The sequence below is a fragment of the Callorhinus ursinus genome, unplaced genomic scaffold (assembly GCF_003265705.2).
Source record: "Callorhinus ursinus isolate GAN/ISIS: 27379988/994484 unplaced genomic scaffold, GSC_fseal_2.0 scaffold4, whole genome shotgun sequence".
Lineage (NCBI taxonomy): Eukaryota > Metazoa > Chordata > Mammalia > Carnivora > Otariidae > Callorhinus > Callorhinus ursinus.
Window position 1 is genome coordinate 58479384 of NW_027397066.1, and position 26044 is coordinate 58505427.

The following is a 26044-nucleotide window of genomic DNA, read 5'->3' on the forward strand; positions in this document are numbered from 1 at the left end:
GATGGACTCCTGTCTCACGTTTAGGTCTTTCAACCATTTGGAGTCTATTTTTGTGTGCGGTGTAAGGAAATGGTCCAGTTTCATTCTTCGGCATGTGGCTGTCCAATTTTCCCAACACCACTTGTTGAAGAGACTGTCTTTTTGCCATTGGACATTCTTTCCTGCTTTGTCAAAGATGAGTTGACCATAGAGTTGAGCGTCTGTTTCTGGGCTCTCTATTCTGTTCCATTGATCTATGTGTCTGTTTTTGTGCCAGTACCATACTGTCTTGATGATGACAGCTTTGTAATAGAGCTGGAAGTCTGGAATTTTGATGCCGCCAGCTTTGCTTTTCTTTTTCAAGATTCCTCTGGCTATTCAGGGTCTCTTCTGGTTCCATACAAATTTTAGGATTATTTGTTCCATTTCTTTGAAAAAAGTGGGTGGTATTTTGATGGGGATTGCACTGAATGTGTAGATTGCTCTAGGTAGAATTGACATCTTCACAATGTTTGTTCTTCCAATCCATGAGCATGGAACGTTTTTCCATTTCTTTGTGTCTTCTTCAATTGCTTTCATGAGTATTTTATGGTTTTCTGAGTACAGATCCTTTGTCTCTTTGGTTAGATTTATTCCTAGGCATCTTATGGTTTTGGGTGCAATTGTAAATGGGATCGATTCCTTGATTTGTCTCTCTTCTGTCTTGTTGTTGGTGTATAGGAATGCCACTGATTTCATATCCTGCCACTTTACTGAATTCCTGTATGAGTTCTAGCAGTTTTGGGGTGGAGTCTTTTGGGTTTTCCACATACAGTATCATAGCATCTGCAAAGAGTGAGAGTTTGACTTCCTCTTTGCTGATTTGGATGCCTTTGATTTCTTTTTGTTGTCTGATTGCTGTGGCTAGGACTTCTAATACTATGTTGAATAGCAGTGGTGAGAGTGGACATCCCTGCCGCGTTCCTGACCTTAGGGGAAAAGCTCTCAGCTTTTCCCCATTGAGAATGATATTCGCTGTAGGTTTTTCATAGATGGCTTTTATGATATTGAGGTATGTACCCTCTATCCCTATACTCTGAAGAGTTTTGATCAAGAAAGAATGCTGTACTTTGTTAAATGCTTTTTCTGCATCTATTGAGAGGATCATATGATTCTTGTTCTTTCCTTTGTTAATGTATTGTATCACGTTGATTGATTTGCGGATGTTGAACCAACCTTGCAGCCCAGGGATAAATCCCACTTGGTCATGGTGAATAATCCTTTTAATGTACTGTTGGATCCTATTGGCTACTATTTTGGTGAGAATTTTGGCATCCATGTTCATCAAGGATATTGGTCTGTAATTCTCCTTTTGGATGGGGTCTTTGTCTGGTTTTGGGATCAAGGTAATGCTGGCCTCATAAAATGAGTTTGGAAGTTTTCCTTCCATTTCTATTTTTTGGAACAGTTTCAGGAGAATAGGTATTAATTCTTTAAATGTCTGGTAGAATTCCCCTGGGAAGCCATCTGGTCTTGGGCTTTTTTTGTTGGGAGATTTTTTGATGACTGCTTCAATTTCCTTAGGGGTTATAGGTCTGTTCAAGTTTTCTATTTTTTCCTGGTTCAGTTTTGGGAGTTGATACATCTCTAGGAATGCACTCATTTCTTCCAGGTTATCTAATTTGCTGGCATAGAGTTGCTCATAATATGTTCTTATAATTGTATTTCTTGGGTGTTGGTTGTGATCTGTCCTCTTTCATTCATGATTTTGTTGATTTGGGTCATTTCTCTTTTCTTTTTGATACTTCTGGCCAGGGGTTTGTCAATCTTGTTAATTCTTTCAAAGAACCAGCTCCTAGTTTCGTTGATCTGTTCTACTGTTCTTTTGGTTTCTATTTCATTGATTTCTGCTCTGATCTTTATTATTTCTCTTCTCCTGCTGGGTTTAGGGTTTATTTGCTGTTCTTTCTCCAGCTCCTTTAGGTGTAGGGTTAGGTTGTGTATTTGAGACCTTTCTTGTTTCTTGAGAAAGGCTTGTATTGCTATATACTTTCCTCTCAAGACTGCCTTTGCTGTATCCCAAAGATTTTGAAGAGTTGTGTGTTCATTTTCATTGGTTTCCATGAATTTTTTTTTAATTCTTCTTTAACTTCCTCGTCGACCCATTCATTCTTTAGTAGGATGCTCTTTAGTCTCCATTTATTTGAGTTTTTTCCGACTTTCCTCTTGTGATTGAGTTCTAGTTTCAAAGCATTGTGGTCTGAAGATATGCAGGGAATAATCCCAATCTTTTGGTATCAGTTGAGACCTGATTTGTGACCTAGGATGTGATCAATTCTGGAGAATGTTCCATGGGCACTAGAGAAGAATGTGTATTCCGTTGCTTTGGGGTGGAATGTTCTGAATATGTCTTTGAAGTCCATTTGGTCCAGTGTGTCATTTAAAGTCTTTATTTCCTTGTTGATCTTTTGCTTAGATGATCTGTCCATTTCAGTCGGGGGGGGTGTTAAAGTCCCCCACTATTATTGTATTGTTGTCAATGTGTTTCTTTGCTTTTGTTTTTAACTGGCTTATATAATTGGCTGCTCCCATGTTAGGGGCATAGATATTTACAATTGTTAGATCTTCTTGTTAGATAGACCCTTTCAGTAGGATATAATGTCCTTCTTCATCTCTTATTACAGTCTTTGTTTTAAAATCTAATTTGTCTGATATAAGGATTGCCACCCCAGCTTTCTTTTGGTGTCCATTAGCATGGTAAATTGTTTTCCACCCCCTCACTTTCAATCTGGGGGTGTCTTTGGGTCTAAAATGAGTCTCTTGCAGACAGCATATTGATGGGTCTTGTTTTTTAATCCAATCTGATAGCCTGTGTCTTTTGATTGGGATATTTAGCCCATTTACATTCAGGGTAACTATTCAAAGGTATGAATTTAGTGCCATTGTATTTCCTGTAAGGTGACTGTTACTGTATATTGTCTGTGTTCCTTTCTGACTACACTGCTTTTAGGCCCTCCCTTTGCTTGGAGGACCCCTTTCAATATTTCTTGGAGGACTGGTTTCGTGTTTGCAAATTCCTTTAGTTTTTGTTTCTCCTGGAAGATTTTTATCTCTCCTTCTATTTTCAATGAGAGCCTAGCTGGATATAATATTCTTGGCCGCATATTTTTCTCGTGTAGTGCTCTGAAGATATCATGCCAGTCCTTTCTGGCCTGCCAGGTCTCTGTGGATAGGTCTGTTGCCAATCTAATATTTCTACCTTTGTAGGTTACATATCTCTTCTCCCGAGCTGCTTTCGGGATTTTCTCTTTGTCTCTGAGACTTGTAAGTTTTACTATAAGATGTCGGGGTGTTGTCCTATTTTTATTGATTTTGAGAGGGGTTCTCTGTGCCTCCTGGATTTTGATTCCTGTTTCCTTCCTCACATTAGGGAAGTTCTCTGCTATAATTTGCTCCAATATACCTTCTTCCCCTCTCTCTCTTTCTTCTTCTTCTGGGATCCCAATTATTCTAATGTTGTTTCATCTTATCGTACTGCTTATCTCTCAAATTCTGCCCTCGTGATCCTGTAGTTGTTCCTCTCTCTTTTTCTCAGCCTCTTTATTTTCCATCATTTGGTCTTCTATATCGCTGATTCTCTCTTCTGCCTCATTTATCCTAGCAGTTAGTGCCCCCATTTTTGATTGCACCTCATTAATAGCCTTTTTGATTTCCACTTGGTTAGATTTTAGTTCTTTTATTTCTCCAGAAAGGGTTTCTCTAATAACTTCCACGCTTTTTTCAAGCCCATCTAGTATCTTTAAAGTCATGATTCTGAACTCTAGGTCCGACATCGTACTAATGTCCATATTGAGTAGGTCCCTGGCTGATGGTACTACCTCTTGTTCTTTTTGCTGAGGTGATTTTTTTCATCTTGTCATTTTGTCCGGAGGAGAATAGATGAATGAGAGAACAAAATGCTAACCGGTTAACAACGTCCCCAGCAAATATTCTCTATACAAATCAGAAAAGACCTGAAACTAGGGGAAAACAAAGGGAAAGAAAGAAAAAAGAAAGAGAGAGAAAAAAAGTAAAAGATAAAAACAAAAACAGAACAATACAAAAAAAAAAACAGAATATGATCAAATATGATCAGGCTAGTGCACAGATCAGTGCCACACACTAGATTTTGGGTGTATTTTTGTCTGTTAGAAAAAAGTGCCTCCTAAAATTTTAAAGGAAGAAAGACTTATCTATGTACAAAATAAGGGTTGATACAATGAAGGGATGGAAGATGATTGTAAAGATGAAAATTATAAAAGATTTGAGAAAAGGAATTGATAAGTTGTTTGAAAAAAGAAAGAAGAACGTTTAAAAAAAGAAGAAGAAGAAAAAAAAGGGAGAGAATGTGATCAGGCAGGTGACTAGAACAAAGCCATACACTAGTGATTTAGGGTATATTTTGATCTATTAGAAGAAACTGTATCTCAAAATTTTAAAGAGAGAACAACTTATATATATATGCCGAAAATAAGGGTAACTACTATGAAGGGATAAAATATGACTCTAAAAATGAAAAATAAAAAATAAATAATAAAAAAATCCCTTTTTTTAAAAAAAGGGATTGATAAGATGTTCGTTGAAAAGGGGAAAAAGAAAAATTAAAAGAAAAAGTTAAAAAAAATTAACTTTGAAAAACTAATGAATCATGGTAAAAAAAGCCATGAATTCTATGTGCAGTATTCCCCTAGCGCTGGAGTTCTGCTGTTCTCCTTGGTCGGTAAACTTGGTCTTGGCTGGCTCTTCGTGCTGATCTTCTGGGGGAGGGGCCTCTTTCCGTGGTTCCCAAATGTCTTTGCCGGAGGTGGAATTGCCCTGCCCTGGTCGGTCCGGGCTAAGCAAGCTGCTCTGGTTTGCTCTCAGGAGCTTTTGTTCCCTACAAGCTCTGGTACAGCTTTGGAGGACCAGGGTGGAAATGGTGGCCTCCCAATCTCCACCCGGAGGAGCTGAGAACTTGGGGCCCCACTCCTCAATGCGCCCCCAGAGAAAAGCAGTCACTCCCGTGTCCCTGGTCTCCGGCCGCACTCCGTGCTCACCCAGCCTGTGACCGAGCATTTCTATCTCTGGCACCCGACCCCGTGTGGAGTCTCCAAACCGAGCAGATCCCTGTGGTGCGCTCCCGTGCCGCTCCTCTCCGGGGAGGAAGGGGAGTCTCCCCAGCTCTGCCTCTTGTTGGGTCCCTGCTGGAGGAGCAGTGGCCCGACTGGGCTGCGGATCACAGTTTATGGCAACCCCGAGCTGAAAGCCTGCGCCTCGGCTCCGTCTCTGCAGCCGGCTTCCCCGCTCCGATACCTGGGAGCTCTGCCACACTCAGGCACCCCCAGTTTTTCTGTGACCCCAAGTGTCCTGAGACCATACTGTCCCGTGAGGGTTCCACCCCCCGCTTAGCCACTGGAGTGACGTCCCTCACCGGAGCCGACTTCTAAAAGTTCCGATTTTGTGCTCCGCGGCTCTATCACTTGCCAGAAGCAGCCGACGGAGCCCTCCCCCGCCGTCTATCCTCCCGAATATCGCCTCGGATTCACTTCTCTGCATGTCCTACCTTCCAGTAAGTGGTCGCTTCTCTGTTCAGAGAGTTGTTGCTACTCTCTTCTTTGATGTCCTGTTGAGTTCTTAGGTGTTCAGAATGGTTTGATCCCTATTAACTGAATTCCTGAGACTAGACGAAATCCAGGTCTCCTACTCCTCCGCCATCTTGCTCCACCCCCTCCCAGTTTTTAGTTTAAAATCTAATTTGTCTGATATAAGAATTGTTACCTCAGCTTTCTTTTGAGGTCCATTGACATGGAAGATGGATCTCCATCCCTTCACTTTCAGTCTGAATGTATCTTTAGGTTCAAAATGAGTCTCTCGTAGACAGCCTATGGATGGGTCCTGTCTTTTTATCCAATCTGCAACCCTGTGCCATTTTATGGGAGCATTTGGCATCAACCTTTTACGTTGAGAGTAATACTGAAGATGTGAATTTATTGTCATCATGTTGCCCTTGAAGTCCTTGTTTCTATAGACTGTCTCTGTAAATTTCTGTTCTATATCACTCTTGGGGTCTTTCTCCTTTTATAGAACCTCCCTTAATATTTCTTGCAGGGCCAGCTTAGTGGTCACATATTCTTTCAGTTTCTGCCAGTCTTGGAAGCTCTGCATCTCTCCACCCATTCTAAATGACAGCCTTGCCAGATAAAATATTCTTGGCTGCATGTTCTTCTCGGTTAGTACCCTGAATATGTCTTGCCAGCCCTTTCTGGCTTACCAGGTCTTTGTGGCTAGGTCTGATGTTATTCTGATGTTCCTCCCTCTGCACGTAAGAAATCTCTTCCCCCCAACTGCCCTTAAGATGGTTTCCTTGGTTCTAAGATTTGCGAGTTTTACTATTACATGCCGGGGCATTGGCCTGTTTTCCTTTATCTTGGGAGGGGTCCTCTCTCTGCCTCTAAGACACGAATGTTTGTTTCATTCCCCAGATTAGGGAAGTTCTCAGCTACGATTTGCTCAAATATATCTTCTAGTCCTCTCTCTCTCTCTCTCCACCCCCTCAGGGATCCCAATAATTCTGACACTGGAACGTTTCATGGTGTCACTTATTTCTCTGATTCTGTTTTCATGGACTTTGAGTCGTTTCTCCCTGGCCTCCTCTTCTTCCTTCTTTTCTATCAATTGGTCTTCTACATCACTAATTCGTTCTTCTGCCTCACTTACCCTAGCTGTTAGATTATCTAGATTAGATTGGATCTCATTGATAGCATTTTTAAGTTCTGCCAGTTCAGCTTTCATTTCTGCCCTTAGAAACTCTATGTTGCCATTAATTGATTTCTCCATTCTAGCTATCGTCTTCACAACTGCTACCCCAAATTCCATCTCCCACATCTTGGTTATATCTGTATCCATTTGTAAATCTGTGGCAGAGGTCACAGTCTCTGAGTCTTTCCTATTTTGGGGGTTCCTCCTCCTAGTCATTCCATTGAGGGGTGGTTGAGGGAATGTACAGAATCCAAATTATTGACCACAACCCAAGCAAGATGCACCTGTTTTATAGGGACCTTAGGGTTGTCGACCTCTTGTTCTCCCAGCCTGTCTTCCGGGGGAGGGGCCTGCCATGTTGTTACTCAGGCAACCCTGTTTGGGCAGAGTTGTCATGCCCCCTGTGGTGGGGGATGTATTCAGTGCAAACCGGTTTTGGGGGGCTTTTGTTCTCTGGTGCCTTACCCTGATGGCTTTCCACATCTCTTCCAAGAGTCAGAGCAGAAGAGATTGTTTCCAACCCTCTGCCTCAGAGCAGAGAGATCGCAGTCTGTTCTTCAGTGAACTCTCCAGGCCACACTATCTCCATTTCTGTCCGTGCTGCTATAAACTGCAGCATCCTGGGTTGTGTGCCCCTCAGCAGTAGTCCCAGTCCTTGCCTCCAGGTCAGGGCACGTCTCTGCCCTTTCTGTTTCTAAAACCGCTAGCCACCCCCAGTTCACACACTTGGCCTGCTGCTCTGGGTTTCAGTCTGAGGGGCTGCCCTAACATCCTTTCCCCGCCGCTACTGGTCTGCTAGTCTGTGCCCTGTCCCCAGAGCAGGAGACTTGTGCTCACAAGGGGTGCAGGATCCCCATGACTCCCTCCCCCTTCTTTTTATTTTTGGATATCTGCCTGTGGAATCACAGCTCCCTGCTTCATACCTTGAAGCCAACTGCCTCCGATATTCTGTTTTTAGAGATCCAAATATATCTTCTTACCTCTCAGGCTGATTTTGTGGGTGTTCAGAGTGGTCTGGTAGATATCCAGCTCAGTTCTGGGGGACTGGGTGAAATAGGGTCCCCTACTCCTCCACCATCTTTTCCTCCTTTGCTAGGTCCCTCTTCTAATGGTCACACTGGAAAGAAGGAGAAACATAGGTGTGAGAAATTAATATATAAACATGAGAAACCACTGAGGAAGTTAAAGTCTCTTAAGATCTGGTGTGTGTAGCACTCTAGGGCAGCTAGCTTCAAAGACGGTGGCTAGGTGATGGGGGGAGGGCTGGATTTTATTTATTTATTTATTTCTCACATTTTTATTTACATTCCAGTTAGTTAACATACAGCATAATATTAGTTTCAGGTGTAGAATTTAATGACTGAACACTTCCATACAACACCTGGTGCTCATCACAACAAGTGCCCTCCTTAATCCCCGTCACCTATTTCACCCCTCCCCCCACCCACCTCCCCTCTGGTGACCATCAGTTTGTTCTCTAGAGTTAAAACTCCTTCTCCCCACCCCCCATGTTCATTTGTTTTGTTTCTTAAATTCCACATATGAGGGAAACCATATGGTATTTTTCTTTCTCTGACTGACTTATTTCACTTAGCATTATACTCCTTAGCTCTATCCATGTCATTGCAGATGGCAAGATTTTATTCTTTTTTATGGTTGAGTAATATTTCACTATATACATACTCTCTCTCTCTCTCTCTCTCTATATATATATATATATATATCCATTGTGTGTGTATGTGTGTGTGTGTGTTGTATACACACACACACACACACACACACACACACACACCACAGCTTTTTCCATTCATCAGTCGATGGACATTTGGGCTTTTTCCATAATTGGCTATTGTTGATATTGCTGCTATAAACGTCAGGTTGTATGTACCCCTTCGAATCAGTATTATGTATCCTTTAGGTAAATGCCCAGTAGTGCAATTGCTGGGTCATAGTGTAGCTCTATTTTTAACTTTTTGAGGGACTTCCATATTGTTTTCCAGAGTGGCTGTACCAGTTTGCATTCCCACCAACAGTGTAAGAGGGTTTGGGGAAGGGATAGATTTTAACTTGTGCTCTTGTCTGTATGCTGAATTGCAAAGGAGACTGTCACTTGTCCCGTTGCCATAAATCAGAAGCAGTAGCCCAGATTGCCTGGTGTCCACAGCATAATATCAGGATAGGACTAAACTGTTGGGATGACAAATTATTGAAACTGATGGATATAGACCAGCCTGAATTAACTCTTCCAACTCTTCCCTGCCAGTCCCCATTTCCCCAGCACTGGTGGGTTTCCATATAATGAATTTGTCTTCTCCCTGTGATGCTGCTTTCAAAGAGTTAAGAGAGATTCCAGAGAATTGCTTGATAGTATGGAATTAAATTGGTAAAGAGTAATAGTAAGATCTCTGGAAATCCCCAAATGCTCATGAACTAAATAATACACTTCTAAAGAACTCATGAATCAAAGGGAAAATAAAAAGGGCATTTAAAAATATTTTGAACTGAATGAAAATAAGCAACAAATCAGAATTTGTGGGATGCCAGTAAAACAGTGCTTAAAGGAAATTTATAGCACATATATTAGAAAAAAAGGAAGATCTCAAACTGTGAACCCAGCTTCCACCTTCAGAAACTAAAAAAAAAGAAAAAAGAAAAGAAAAAGAAAAAGAAAAAAAGGAGCAAATTAAAACAAAGTAAGTTGAAAGTTGAAGAAAGGAAATAATAAAGATCAAAAGAGAAATCAACAAAATAGAAAACACACACACAAAAAAGAGATAAAGATAAATGAAACCTCATGCTGGTTCTTTGAGAAGATCAATAATATTGATAAACTTCTCACCAGATTTACCAAGGGAAACAAAAGAGAATAGATAAATTACCAATATTAGGAATGAGAGAGGAGACATCACCTTAGAAGTTAAAATGATAAGGGGCTAGCTTGAAAAATATTTTGCCAATAAATTCGACAACTTAGAGGAAATGGGCAAATGCCATTAACTACCAAACTAACAAAGCTCAGTCAAGAAAAACTAGATAATCTGCTTATTGCTCTATCTATTAAAGCAATGGAAATGTAGTTAAGGTCATCCCCACAAAGAAAACTTCAGGCTTCACTGGTGAATTTTACTAAACATTTCAGAAAGAAATATTACTAATTCTACCCACTTCCAGAAAATTAAGAAAAGAATATTTTCCAATTCAATCCATGAGGCCAGCATTACCCTGATACCCTTTTTCTGTCATATGAGGATACCAGCAGAAGTCAGCAGTCTGCAGCCTGCAAGAGGCTCTCACCAGAACCCCACCCCACTGGTGCCGTGTTGCAGACCCCAGCCTCCAGAACTCTGAGAAATAAAATTCCGTTGTTTATAAGACACCCAGTTTATGATATTTCATTATAATAGTCCGAACTGACTTAGACATTCCTTCTACCCTAGTCTCCCTTTTCCTCTTTCTCATACAGATAACAGCTTTTCTTAATTCTTAGTTTAATCATTCTGTTCTTTATTTTTAATATCTAAGCAAGTATGTATATAAATATATTCCTATGACACCATTCTATCTTTATTACATGAGACATTACATATTCCTTATATTGTTCTATACCTTGCCTTTTTCACTTAAAAACAATCTTGGCGATCACTCCATATGATGCATAAGGTTTTTTCTTCAGTGTTTTTAAAAAATTTCATAGAATTTCTTTGTGTGTATATGCTATAGTTCATTAACTGACCTTCTATTGATGGGCATTTGAATTATTTCCAATCTTTTGCAATTACAAATAATGCCATGATGAATAACCTAGTGCTTCTGTCATTTAGAAATATTGGCAGTGTAGTTTTAGGGTGGGTACCTACTAGAAAATTTGTTGGCTCAGGGGATAAATGCACATATTTTTAGATACCGCCAAATTCTCCTCCATAGATCTTTACCACCATTTTGCATTCCCACCAGCCATGGATGACAGGAACTACTTCCCTACTGTTTTATCCTCACAGAATGTTGCCAAATTTTTGGATTTTTGCCAATCATATAGGTAAAACATGCTGCTGTAGTGTTGTTTAGATGTGCATTTCTCTTATTTGGAGAATTTTTTTTAATGTTTAGAACCCATTAGTTTTTTCTTCTTATGTACTATTTGCTTAGATCATTTTACTATTTTTCTCTCAGATTGTTGGTCTTTTCTTGCCTCCTCAAATTTCCAGAGCTCTTTGTATGGTATAGATCACAGTTATCTTTTGTTGTTTTTTTTCGCTTTGTTTTTGACTTTGCCTACAGTATTTTTCCATGTAAAGTCTTTAAATTTCTTTTTATGTAGTTGAACTTATTATTGTTTCTGGATTTTGCATCATAGGTACAAAAATGTTCCCACCTCACTTGTATTTCTTCTAGTACTTTTATGTTTGCTTGTTTTTCCTTTTTATGTCTGGATGTCTGATCTATTTGGAATTATCCTAGTGTATAGATAGCTATTTGAAACTGTTGTATGTTTCTCTCTCTTGATTGCCCATAATATACTCTGCCTTCTCTTTCTGTCTCTCTCTCTCTCTCTCTCTCTCTCCCTTTCTTTTGGTTTCCTTTGGTTCCTATTTGGTAGTGTGTTCACATTACCACTTTCTACACATAATGTAAACAATTTTAGATTCTACCCTTTTTCCAAATATTATGTAGCAAATATTTCTCCTGTTATTAATATTCTTTATATTTATTAGTTATAAAGACCAATAGTAGCCCACAGAGTGACTATACCACAGTTTAGTGTACAGTATGGTGTTATGAACTGTGATGCTTTGATTCTAACTACATTTATTAGTTGGCATTCTTCTGTAGAGAAGAGCTTTTCCTTTCCCTACTTTTGTTTTAATTTTGGTTGGGTATAGATCCAAAAACTCTTTTTCAAAAACATAATGGGTTATAATGCATTCCTGTCATTATTTATGATGTCAAATTATCCCATTGGCTTTTACTTTTTTTGCATATGACCCCATCAATTTTTGAGCACTTCCTTAGTTTCTGGCACCATGTTCTCAGCTCATCTTCTATTTTTCATGTCCCATATCTGGAATTATTCATTTCTCTAAGAAGCTCAGGATCCTTATAGTAGAGAAGAGTGTTTAGAACCCAAAATGTGGGCATGAAATATGCTCCTTACTACTTGGTTGCTATTGTTTTCAGGCCCTTTTACTGGCATAACTAAAAAAATTGACTTCCTTTTTATCATGCACTTCCAAATATTTCCATGTTTAGGATCATGTTCTTAGTGTAGATTCCCAGAATTTGAGTGATTGGCTCGAATAATATGAATATTTTCAAGATTATTGATCCTTAATATAAACTGGTTTTCCAAAAGTTTTGATTATATGAGACTTGTCTTACTATACATTTTCCAGAATTGGACATCTTAATTATTTTCTTTTTTCTAATTCTGTCAGGTATATAAAAATTTTACTTTTTAAAACTTAACTTCCTTTGATTTCTAATGAAACTTAGCATCTTTCTAGTTGTGCTTCCTCTTTGGTGAATTATTTATTCTAGTCCCTTTTTCTTTAACATTTGCAATGTTTTAAGATTTTTTTTTTCGGTTGTCTATTTGATTAGGTATTGTGCATACTTAACCTGTGGACTTTTTTTCTAACCCAATAGATTTTTCCAGTAAAACACAGAGATAATTTTTTTTTCTAGTTAATAATTAACAAAAAAATCTGCAGTGTGATCAAATAAAAATCAAACGTGAGGTATATGAGAAATAGGTTAAACAGGTTACTTTTTTACTAATAGTGTCAAAGAATAATATAAAAACTTGATCTTCCTCAGTTACATTACTTTCTTTTGTGAATGTGATTTCTAAAAAAAAAAAAAATGAAACAGTTAAAACTTACAGGTTTTGTTATTTTCCTGTTCTTTGTGCCTGAATCCCTAACCCTGCCCACACAGCCTCAAGATGTAGGTAAGAAATTTACTTGTATATTAGCTAAGGAATGACTAGGTTGGGATAATTTCTTATTTTTTAACTTTGTTTTATTTCCATTTAATTTTTCACTCCCCTCCCCCCATGAGCTTATATATACTGGTCACATATCTTGAACTAACCTTCCCAGATTTTGTATTTTCATGGTCATGTTACCCAGTCTATGGACAGAGATAGTAGTTATCTCTTTGACCCAGCAAATGGTCACCAGCTTTATGGCAGTATAGAAAGTGTTGCTGGGTTATATAATTTGGATTTAAAAATACTAGTATTTCTTGCAAGTGTATATAGTGTATGGTAACAGTGAAGCATGAGATGTGAGTTGGGATTTTTCTTTAATCTATGGTTGTTCAACGTATCTCCCAACTAGGTGGTAAACACCTTTAGGGTACGCAGGACCCTGCTTCTTTCAACTGCACAGTTTATAAATACTCTCAAGTTTGTACATACTCATTAATCTGGCCAAGGCAGTGTCAACCTGGGGGGAAAGGGTGACATATATTTTTTCTTCCCAAAGGGGGAACATTTTAAACTTCATTTGTTTAGAATAAGTGTCTTTTTGTAATCCCTCTGGCATGGATGAAGGACTTTTTTGTAACTTGCACAAAAGTTCCATAAGCATTGCCGTGGCTCTGGAGATGCGGATTGCATCTGACTTAATTTCATACTCCCCACAGTGCCTGCTAGTCTAATCTAGTGAGACCAGTCACAGGGCTTGAAGAATGGTCATTCTTGAGTTCTTCTACTTTGCTGCTTGAGGAATGGTCTTTTTTGAGTTCTTCTACTTTGCCCCTTGTAATGACTTCTTCAAAAATCCTGTTGATTTTTGTCTCTTCAATATATTTTGCATCTGTGCTTTCCTTTACATTTCCATTACTCCTAACAAAATTCATGTCTTGCTGATTTCTCAGTAGAACAATTACAAATGTCACCTAATGGGCTTCTTGCTTTTTTTCTATCCATCCATTCATTCTCCCACCCATCTCTTTGGCAAATAGTTCTTGTCACTTTCTCTTTGTCAGGCACTGTGTCTATTTCTAGTCTGTGTCTGTGTCTATTTCTAATTCCCTGCATATTAGCTATACCACTACCTGCCTGATATTTCTTAGCATATAGAAATAATCATATTAGGTGATACCTCATTGTGCTTTTGATTTGTGTTTCCCTGATGATTAATGATTAATGATGTCTGTTGGGCCATTTGTACGTCTTCTTTGGAAAAATGTCTATTCAGATTCTCTGCCCACTTTTTTACTTGGATTGCTTGGGGGTATTTTGGTATTGAGTTGTATAAGCTCTGTATAGATTGTGGATATTAACTCCTTACTGAATATATCATTTGCAAATATCTTTTCCCATTCAGTAGGTTGCCTTCTAATCTTGTTGGTGGTTTACTTCTCTGTGTAAAGCTTTTTATTTTGACATAGTCTCAATAGTTTATTTTTGCTTTTGCTTCACTTGCCTTCAGAGACATAGCTAGAAAAATGTGGCCAAGCCTGATGTCAAAGAAATTACTACCTATGCTTTCTTCTAGTGATTTTATAGTTTCAGGTCTCACATTTAGGTCTTTAATCCCTTTGAGTTTACTTTTGTGTATGGTGTTAGAAAGCGGTCCAGTTTCATTCTTTTGCATGTAGCTGTCCAGTTATCCCAACACCACTTATTGAAGAGACTGTCTTTTCCCTCTTGTATATTCTTGTCTTCTTTGTCACATATTATATGTGACCATATAAATGTGGGCTTATTTTTGGGCTTTCAATTCTGTTCCATTGATCTATACGTCTATTTTTGTGCCAGTACCATACTATTTTGATTACTATAAATTTGTAGTATATCCTGAAATCTGAGGCTGTGATACATCCAGTTGTTCTTTCTCAAGATTGCTTTGGCTCTTCAGGGTCTTTTGTGGTTGCATATAAATTAGACAAGAAATAATAAGTGTTGGTGAGGATGTGGAGAAACATGAACACTCATACATTATCGGTGGGAATGTAAATTGGTGCAGCCACTGTGGAAAACAGTATGGAGGTTCCTTGAAAAGTTAAAAATACCATATGATCCAGTAATGCCACTACTGGCTATTTAACCAAAGAAAATGAAAACATGAATTTGAAGAGATGTATGTACCCTATGTTTATTGCAGCATTATTTGCAATAGCCAAAATATAAAAGCAACCCAGGTGTCCATGAATAGATGAATGGATAAAGAAGATGTGGTGTATATATACAATGGAGTATTACTCGGCCATAAAAAAGAATGAGATCTTGCCATTTGTGACAACATGGATGGACCTTGAGAATATTAGGCTATGTGAAATTAGTCAGACTGAGAAAGACAAATACCATATGATTTCGCTTTAATGTAGAATCTAAAATACAAAACAAACAAAATACCCAGACTCTTAAATACAGAGAACAAAGTTGCCAAAGGGAAGGTGGGTGAAGGAATGGGTGAAATAAATACATGGTATTAAGAGGTACAAACTTCCAGTCATAAAATAAATACATAAGTCATGGAGATGAAAAGTACAGCATAGGAATATAGTCAATAATATGGTAATAATGTTGTGTGGGTGACTGATAGTGACTATATTTATTGTGGTGAGCATTGAGTAATATATAGAATTGTCAAATCAATAAGTTGTATACCTGAAACTAATATAACACTGTCTGTTAATTATATTTCAATTAAAAAAAGAAATAATATTCTATATAAACATTTTCAATGGCTCTTCATAGCTTCTAACTGAAGCCCAAACTCCTAGACTTAAGTGCAAGACCCCCAGGATATGGATTCAAGTCCTTTCTACCCTAGTTTCCGTTTTTCTTTATGACCCACTCTCTTCATGAAAGTGGATTAATTGACTTTCTCCAAATACATCCCAAGATTTCTTACTTTTGTAATTTCCCTCACATTATTCTCTCTACACAGAGAGATGAGCCTCTTTATTTCTCTGTTAGCTGGAATCTTGTACGTTTTTTCAGATTCAACTCATATGCCACTCTTGCTATAATCCTTTTCTGGTTTCTCACCCAAGGATCATAAAGCATTCCTGTCATAAACTTACCCATATTAATTTAGAATGTCATGTACATTCTAAATTGGATTATAGTCATGTTCATAAGTCACTTGCACTATGAGAGTACTTAGAGACCCGAGGTCCAGGGGAGATGTCTTAATTATCACTGATTGCCTCATATTGTCCAGCACAATACCTTGCAAAAGTAAGGCCTCCATAAAAGTAGTCTATGTGGACAAATATAAGTGTGCTCTGACTAACATATGCTCCTTGGGACAGAATCAATGATTTTAGACTAGTCCAGAGATCATCTAAATATCTGTGTCTGACTAGCATTATAAACTATACTGACTACTAGCACACTATGGCATCTCTTGTTGTGCCTTGTAGTAGCAATACATCACGTATCAGTTAATCTTCATATTGCTTTCCTAGTCATACATGATAAATACTTAGCATGAAAATGGGGCTTGGATTTGACATTTGTGGCTGGGGAGACATCAAGGGCAAATCTGAAGTCTGGTCAGTTTGAAACTAATTCAAGTCAATTCAACTTAATGAATATCTCTTGAGTACATAGTAGGCTGTGATTAAGATCTCAAATTTGGTTCATATGACTTTTCTCCTTCTTGTTAAGTATGCCAAATTACTTTCTACAGTGAGTTTTCTATTTTATACTTTGTAAATATAGATGTCATGTATGGTTATTTGGTGGGAAAATGTTAAAATACCAGGATACATAATAACCTATATATCTTTGCTTTTCAGATGATGTCAGTATCACCCAGAAATTCATAGAGGAGAATGTTGGATATATGTGAGTTTCTCTAAACTATTTTTTATGATGATGGCATTTATATGATCTTATCTGATATATTCCAGAAATGTTAATGCTTCTCAAAAGTAATTCAATTAAATAGAAGCTGTATTTAAAAAGTAAATACAGTATTACTCCTAAAATTCAGATAAAGCAATTGAATTGTCAAGAAATTGTAAAATTTATAGCCCTCACACTTCGTTAATTTCCTGAGACTAATCAGTAAGTGGATGTTTCTATGAGTTTTTGTTGGACAGAAGTGGAAATTCTACAGGTGATCACTGTGTACTCTCTGTGGACTGTTGCAGCACAATCATTGCACTTGCTCAGTATATTCAGGAGATCTCCTTTGAAGAAGTAGAAGTGTTGGTAAAAGCCATGACAGAATATAGAGATAAATGCTTGGGTGACGTGACACTCCCAATGTGTTACAAATTAGCTGTAAGTAAATTGTTTGCATTTTTAAACAAATACGCTTATTTGTTGAACAGAGAATTTTTGGCTTGAAATATAAAAAAAAAGAGATGCTCCATGCCCCCTCATTTTTTATTTTGCCTGACTTTGGAATTTAGGATAAGGTACTTTCCTTGGAGAGATGCAATTCTGTATTATGGTGCATAGACGGAATTGGCTACGAGGTGGCAGTCCATGCCATATGTATACAGGCAGGGAGGCAGCCAATAGTTGGACAATGTGCACAGAAGTACAGAGGTAGCCTTCTTAGCTGCCTCTCTCAGTATATGCTCTATTGTCACACCCCCTTTTCTGGGCCTCTGCCAAATAGAGTCACCATCTGCATTTCTATTTCTTTAAAGATTTTATTTATTTATTTATTTGAGAGAGCGAGAGCAGGAGGAGGTAGAGGGAGAAGGAGACTCTCTGCTGAGCAGGCAGCCCAACACGGGGCTGAATCCCGGGACTCCGGGATCATGACCCGAGCTGAAGGCAGATGCTTAACAGACTGAGCCACCCAGGCACCTCACCATCTGCATTTCTAGAAGACTATTACGAAACACTACCGCTAATACTTTACCAACACATTCACACTCTGACCTCATCACCTTGAGAGAAAGGAAAAAAGCTGTTATATAAGAGAAATGTAAGTAGCAAAGAAGGAGTAAGAGGTTAAAGGCTCCCAAGGCAGGGTAGAAAAAATTTCCCAAAGTGTGGGATGGTTGTCACAGGTGTGGGTAGCAAAGCTTTATTGGTAATACTGGCAAAATTGGAATCTCTTTCCCGAAGGGTGACACTCATCACTCATTGCATTCATTGTGTCATCTCAGAAGGTTGAAAAACTTTACAATGAATAAAATGTCTTTTACTTTTCTGTTGTCCAGAGTGATGTTTTACTGGAAAATATATGTGCTCTGGAGGGACTGCCACAAAAGCATAATTTTTCACACTGCTGCAGTAAGGTCGACTTGGAAAGAAAACTTTGTTTCTTCCATAATAAGAAAGCTGATGTAGGATTTCTGCCTCCTCTTCCTACCCTGGATCCTGAAGAGAAATGCCAGACTTATAAAAATAACAGAGAATCTTTTCTAAACAAGTAAGTTTTCTTTTAGCAGAAGGATTACCTAATTGAAGAATTATTCTTAGGCTGAGTCCGGTATCTATTCCAAAGGAACATAGCTAGTTTCATTGATGGATTAATTCATTCAACGTGTACTGTGGGTCACATTCTGTGTTCAGCATTGAGGATATAAATATGAATAAGATATGAAATCTACTTTCAAGATCCTTTCAATAAAGATACATGTTTTTCTAATGTGGTAAGCCCTAGAACAGAGTGTGTGCATGGTGCCAAATTGCTACTGGAGGGAATAATCTAGTATTCCCAAAAGGAAGGTGGAGCTTTTACTGAGGGTAAACATTAAATCAATGGATGTTTACCAAAAATCTGTTTGCAATAGTGCAATAATTACAGAAGCAGAGATTTTTTTTTTCTGGAAAGGGGTGTGCTCATTGAAACTTAAATAACAAGTGGATCTGAACATCAGGAAATAAAATCCCTGGATCTCAGAGGGAGTGTGCACAGGTAGCTATTCTTTGAATGTGGAAGGGAGAGCTGCTGACCGTCTGGAAGCAGCCATAGTTCAGTGTTCAGGATGAAAACTGTAATCATCACTCTGATTTGGGAGTTGGCAACTTAACTGATAAAACTTTTATTAGAGACTGGATAATGTTGTCTTATATTGAAGCCTTCCATAATGGGAAGTCCTTCCTCTTTCAGTTTTGCAACCTGATCTTCTTGTCTTTTTCTATCTTTCCTTTCCCTTCCCCTTTCTTCCCATCCCTTGTCTACCATTTTTTGGAAAATTTCTTTCCCACTTTTAACCACTTTCCCTCCTTCCCTCTTTTTTCTTTTATAGTTATATATATGAAGTTTCCAGAAGGAACCCCTTTGTTTTTGCCCCTACACTTCTAACTGTTGCTGCTCGTTTTGAGGAGATGACTAAAACATGTTGTGAAGAACAAGACAAAGCTAACTGCTTTCGGACAAAGGTGAGTTTTGCATTTATTTCATGAAAATGATAAGTAGTCACCCCACACTGCAGATCTTTACTGAAAGTTAACTTATAGAAAAGGGTTGTTTGCCATTTATCGGCCATTTTCTTGCCACTTTCAATGGTTTTTTCCAACCCTTTGTCCACCTGCTGCTGATCTAAATTTCTTACCACTTGAGACCCTTGAAAGACAATTGCTTATTTCCAGGGTCTTTCTTCTAGCATTGCCTTCCTTGTAAATTGGAGGAAAGCCTTAGTGAGTGATAGGGTAAAAATGGCATTTATCTTTTATTCTGGACAAGCCCTCTTTTGGCTACCCATAGAATTTAATCATCCCATTGGAGATGGACAAGCTCACAACACACCTTCCCACCAAGCATAATTTAGTCATCAGGAAGACTGGCCTAACTTCTATAATGTGCCACAAATACATGTTTCTTTTGATATATAAATTTATTAGGATAAAAATCCCATAGATTTTCTGTTTCTGAGCAAATTTTGGGAAATTTGGTTGAGATGTAGTTAAGAAATAAGAGAATAGGATTTTGCTCTTGCTTCAATAGAATTTTCTTTTTCTCCTTCAGGCAGAACCTGTCATACAATATTTAAAAGCATCATCTTCTTTTCAAAAAAATGTCTGTGGGGCACTTATGAAGTTTGGACTGCAAGTCTTAGAATCGATGTGAGTTTTAATACGAATCTTGTCTTTGCCTATGTTTTCTCTTCTGTGTCCCATTTTTGTTAAATTGTTGATGACTTTTTATTTTTATTCTTCTCCAGGGGTGTTGAGGTCGTTCTCAGTCCACATGGATAGCTCAGAACGAGGATACTAGTTCAGAATGAGAGAAGACCTGGGAAGTGGGGAGACCCTAGAGAGAAAGATGGTTACTTCTGAGATATTCTTTGGTTAGTTGGGAATCTGAATTGGTCTGGAAGTTCCCAACCAGGGTTTTAAAACCTCCAAGTGCTTTAGATGGGATGTATCCATCCATCTTTGACTTTAATGACTAGGAGACAACTTTATAAGGATAATTTTTATCTCTAGTGCTCATCCTGACTAATTAGTAATGGTGCTATTGCAATGTCTTGAGAAAAAGTCCGAGATTTTAACTACATCAGCAGGAAAGAGTTCTGGGATGGATTACCTATCCCTGAATGGGCTCAAAGCAGGAAGCTGTGGTCCTGACAAATGTGTTTTTCTATAAAAATTATGGAAGCGAACATATATCTGAGTCCTTTTTATCCTGTTCCTGGTCCAGGACTCAAAATATCAACCCAAGAGCTGCTGAGTGATCCTGCAGGCTGTGCCCCATATAAACAGCTATTTGGTACAGATAGCTGTGAATAAAACAAGCGTTCCAATTCTTATTGCAGCTATTTATACTGTATCAGCCAAGAAGTCCCCCTTGTCTCACTTGCTGTTGAAGTTGTTTTAGTGGCTTATCAATTCTTTTTCCAGAAATGTTGCTATACTTAGTCAGAAATTTCCCAAGATTGAATTTAAGGAACTTACCTCCCTCCTAAAAGATGTTTCTTCCAAGTATGATGGATGCTGTGAAGGGGATGCCGTGCAGTGCATCCATGAGAGGGTAAATATTCTCTAAAACCAAGTAAAAATAGTGATTTGGGGCAGCCAGTTTTTTTTATTCTGAAGTTTCCTCATACGTGGCTACTTTATTTACCACCTGAAATAAGAATGCTAATAAGGGGCGCCTGGGTGGCTCTGTCAGTTAAGCGGCTGACTCTTGGTTCTGGCTCAGGTCATGATCTCAGGGTCCTGGGATCGAGCTCCGCATCAGGCTCCGAGCTCAGCGGGGAGTCAGCGTGAAGATTCTCTTTCCCTCTCCCTCTGCCCCTCCTCCCATGCTCTCTCTCAAATTAATAAATACATCTTAAAAAAAGAATGTTAAATTGTTAAATAATAACATAAAATAAAAAAATAAAATGTTAACAAATAAGCTCAAATAAAACTTTGGGATTTTTTTACACATGGAATTGTTATTAGATTACTCAACAGATTCTATTTTACACAGCTAAATGTCCTTGACATAAAACTTTAGGAATTTAGAATCATTTAAGGCATATTGACATTTTGTTTAATATTGCACATCTTCTTTTAGAGATATTAGAAATTAAGTAGTAAAGCTCAGAGAATAATTTTTACCATTATATCTTTAAGAACTGCTTTCTCTGAGTTTCCTCCAGCTATTTAGGAGCAGTCTTGTCAAATAAGTGGAGATGTTAATTTAAAATAACTCTTATGTTATTCTTTAAAGTGATTTTCTAAGGGCATATATACTGGTATATATATTATTGACTTACTTTAAGTTGTTCATGCACACAAAAGTAACACAATTTCATTAAAAATATCTTACCTTCTGGGGCGCTCAGGTGGCTCAGTCAGTTAAGTGTCCCAACTCTTGATTTCGGCTCAGGTCACAATCTCAGAGATTGATCTGAACAGAGGCTCAGATCGAGCCCTGCTCCAGGCTCCCCACTCAGCGGGGAATCTGCTTGTCTCCCTCTCCCTATGCCCCTCCTCCTGCTCTCTCTCTCCCTCTCTGTTAAATAAATAAACAAATCTTTAGACAAAAAGAAAAAAAATCCTGCCTTCTTAGTTGAAATGAGGCTTTTTCTTAGTAACTTTTAATCAGTTTTACTTTTTAAAATTCACAGCAAAACTGTATGTTAATTAACTTGATTTTTAGAATATGAAGATATATACATTTTATTTCAAGCAGTGGACAACAGATGTCTCCAAGAATTATTTTGTCCTTAATCGGACTCCAATTAAAAGCAATATCACTCACTATTTTTTTATTGTTTGGTTATGGAAATGTGGGTTTTATAATCATTTCAAAATTTTCATAATTTTAGCATTTGAAATCAGAAATAAACTTGCCTTCATGTGAAAACTTCATGTGTATTACATTAAGACAAAATTTAAATATTGTGATCAAATTATCTGACGAAGCAATTCCAGATGTGAGGAACATGGTTGGTTGTGTATACACAACCATTTCATTATGAAGGAAAATCCAACCCTGAAGAAATGATGAAAATAAAGTAATTTTCATTCTTCTGTCCTACAGAGCAAGGTCATGAGCCATATTTGTTCCAAACAAGATTCCATCTCCAGCAAAATCAAAGAGTGCTGTGAAAAGAAAATGCCAGAGCGTGGCGAGTGCATCATTTCCTCGAATAAAGATGATAGACCAAAGGACTTAGCTCTAAGAGAAGTGAAATTTACTGAAAGCGAAAATGTGTGTGAAGAACGAGATGCTAATCAAACGATCTTCATGGCTGAGTAACATAAGTCTATACTGAAATTTATAAGGCAAACAGAAACTTATGATTTGACCTGTTTTGGCTAATTTGGGTGGAAGGAATGGGAACCATTTAAATCATTGGGTATCACATGATTAAAAAAAAAATCATGGCTACAGATTATGGTGTTTTCACCTGATTTTAAGAAGATGGAACTGTGTGATTATAGGGATGGCTAACATTTATTGAGTACTTGATACGTGCCAGACAATGGACTCAATACTTGATGTAGATGATCTCTTTTAACTCTCACAACAGTCATGAACCAGCACAATTTGCCCCACCGTTTCAGATAAGTAAATGGAGGCACAGAGCAGCTAAGTCACTTGTTGAAGGGTTTGACCAGAGGAGGTCTGGCCTAGGAAGTTGTGGGCTGAACTGCCATGCTCTGCCACTCCACAGCCGTTCAAAGGAATCTAGTGGACTTGGAGCCAAAGGGACTAGCTTTGAGATCTGGTTGGGTCACTAGGACAAGTTAACCTCACTGTGTTTCACATCATCATATATAAAATTCATATAAGAATATTCATTCATTCCAAGCTTATTGGTAATGAAACATAATCCAGGCACTCTACGAGGTTAGACAGAGCTTTTATCTACAGTAAGCTTTCATCAACAGGGAATGCCATGGGGAAAGAGACAGACTTATAAATAAATGAATGCACAACATGTTCTTCTATTTCCGATAGCACTATGTGACCCATAATGTAGAGACAGAGAAGGGAGTGGTCAATTGTACTTGGGAAACTTGGAAAGGCTTGATAGGGAAGAGGTAGTTAAAGACATTTTGGTAATCTAGACAGAAGAGGTAGATCATGGATGGAAGTATAAAACCCCCCGGTGTGTTTGTGGCTTTGTGTAGGGTATTCGTAGTGAGAGAGGGTAGTGAGAAGTCTATGCGGTCAGATCACGCAGACGTGCTAAGTAACGAGATGCCACTGAAGGGCTTTCACTGAAGAATAAGGAAGGACAAAATCACTTTTGTTTTTTAGAAACTTCATCTGGAATGAATCCCAGTTTGGGGCTTAGGTGGTTGGGTAAGTAGTTTTCAGATTCAATGAGATGGGAAGTATGGGTTGAAGGTTTTGTGGGAAAGAGAATATGTTTGGATCTGACCACACTGACTTTGAGGTACACATGAAGTAACAATTGGGAAGGTCATGAGACAGTTTTTTTTTTTTATTTGAATATAGTTGACACACAGTGTTACATTAGTTTCAGGTGCAAAACATAATGATTTGACAGGCTTATATATTATACTAGGCTCATCACCAAGTGTAGCTGCCATTTGATCCCGTATGTCACTACTACAATACCATTCACTATATTCCCCATGCTGTGCCTTTTATTCTCGTGACATATTCATTCCAGAACTGGAAGCCTGTATTTCTCACTCCCCTTCACCCATTTTGCCCATCCCCCCACTCCAGCAGCCATCAGTTTGTTCTGTGTATTTATAGGTCTAATTCTGCTTTTTGTTTATTCATTTGTTTGTAGTCTTTTTTTTTTTTTTTTGGATTCCACTTATAAGTGGAATCGTATGGTATTTGTTTTTCTCAGTCTGACTTACTTCATTTGGCCTAGTACCCTCCAGGTCCATCCATGTGGTCTCAAGTATAATGAGACAATTTTGTATGTGAACCCGGAGCTCTGGAAGACAGAGAGATTAGTGAAAACTTACCAAATGTTAAGTGCTTCTCATCTAACTAATTTAGTTTTCAAAACAATCCTCTAAGGTTAGGATACTTTTATTATCCCTTTTTATAGGAAAGGAGACGGAAGCACAGAAGTTAAGTAACTTGCTCCCAAGTCACACAGATGATATGCGGTGGAGCCAGGATTCAAACGGGAGCTGTCAGGCACCAGACTCTTGCTCATAGAACCAAACCACTGTGTTCTATTGCTTCTCATGAGTTTTGGGTATTAACTCAAATTAAACTGAACAAAATGTTAGAGGTAGTGTGTTTCACTTCTACCTGACACATGTGCTCATCAAATGGAAGCAATTTTTTTTATCACCGTCATCATGTTACAACATAGTGTTTGAGGAGAAATCACGGAGCAACACTGAGCATGCTGAGTCAGAAAAGGAGGTTTTCTTTTTTTAATTTTTTATTGTTATGTTAATCACCATATATTACATCATTTGTTTTGGTGTAGTGTTCCATGATTCATTGTTCATAACACCCAGTGCTCCATGCAGAATGTGCCCTCTTTAATACCCATCACCAGGCTAACCCATCCCCCTACCGTCCTCTCCTCTAGAACCCTCAGTTTGTTTTTCAGAGTCCATCATCTCTCCTGGTTCGTCTCCCCCTCTGACTTACTCCCCTTCATTCTTCCTCTCCTGCTATCTTCTTCTTTTTCTTTTTTCTTAAAATATGTTGCGTTATTTGTTTCAGAAGTACAGATCTGTGATTCAACAGTCTTGCACAATTCACAGCGCTCACCGTAGCACATACCTTCCCAATGTCTATCACCCAGCCACCCCATCCCTCCCACCCCCGACCACTCCAGCAACCCTCAGTTTGTTCCTGAGATTAAGAATTCCTCGTATCAGTGAGGTCATATGATACATGTCTTTCTCTGATTGACTTATTTCACTCAGCATAACACCCTCCAGTTCCATCCACGTCATTGCAAATGGAAAGATCTCATTCCGTTTGATGGCTGCGTAATATTCCATTGTGTATATATACCACATCTTCTTTATCCATTCATCTGTCGATGGACATCTTGGCTCTTTCCACAGTTTGACTATTGTGGACATTGCTGCTATAAACATTGGGGTGCACATACCCCTTCGGGTCCCTACATTTGTATCTTTGGGGTAAATTCCCAGTAGTACAATTGCTGGATCGAACGGTAGCTCTAATTTCAACTGTTTGAGGAACCTCCATACTGTTTTCCAGAGGGGTTGCACCAGCTTGCATTCCCACCAACAGTGTAGGAGGGTTCCCCTTTCTCCACATCCCCACCAACATCTGTCGTTCCCTGACTTGTTAATTTTAGCCATTCTGACGGGTGTGAGGTGGTATCTCATTGAGGTTTTGATTTGGATTTCCCTGATGCCGAGCGATGTTGAGCACTTTTTCATGTGCCTGTTGGCCATTTGGATGTCTTCTTTGGAAAAATGTCTGTTCATGTTTTCTGCCCATTTCTTGATTGGATTATTTGTTCTTTGGGTGTTGAGTTTGATAAGTTCTTTATAGATTTTGGATACTAGCCCTTTATCTGATATGTCATTTGCAAATATTTTCTCCCATTCTGTCGGTTGTCTTTTGGTTTTGTGGACTGTTTCTTTTGCTGTGCAAAAGCTTTTTATCTTGATGAAATCCCAATAGTTCATTTTTGCCCTGGCTTCCCGTGCCTTTGGCGATGTTTCTAGGAAGAAGTTGCTGCGGCTGAGGTCGAAGAGGTTGCTACCTGTGTTCTCCTTTAGGATTTTGATGGACTCCTGTCTCACGTTTAGGTCTTTCAACCATTTGGAGTCTATTTTTGTGTGCGGTGTAAGGAAATGGTCCAGTTTCATTCTTCTGCATGTGGCTGTCCAATTTTCCCAACACCATTTGTTGAAGAGACTGTCTTTTTGCCATTGGACATTCTTTCCTGCTTTGTCAAAAATAAGTTGACCATAGAGTTGAGGGTCCATTTCTGGGCTCTCGATTCT

At 38.5% G+C, this 26044-nt stretch overlaps 1 protein-coding gene across 2 annotated transcripts in view; it reads left to right on the top strand.

The window, feature by feature from the left end:
- The first annotated feature begins 12528 nt into the window (after nt 1–12528).
- AFM (afamin) overlaps nt 12529–26044 on the top strand; it is a 24170-nt gene continuing 10654 nt past the window's right edge. The window contains exons 1-8 of one of the 2 annotated variants that reach the window (XM_073891786.1): nt 12529–12682; nt 16492–16540; nt 16849–16981; nt 17878–18089; nt 18913–19045; nt 19632–19729; nt 20507–20636; nt 22140–22354. In XM_073891786.1, the coding sequence (XP_073747887.1) occupies nt 12595–12682; nt 16492–16540; nt 16849–16981; nt 17878–18089; nt 18913–19045; nt 19632–19729; nt 20507–20636; nt 22140–22354 (1058 nt within the window). In that variant the 5' untranslated portion in view covers nt 12529–12594. The remainder of the gene's footprint in view (nt 12683–16491; nt 16541–16848; nt 16982–17877; nt 18090–18912; nt 19046–19631; nt 19730–20506; nt 20637–22139; nt 22355–26044) is intronic. The other variant, XM_073891785.1, reaches the window with a different exon arrangement.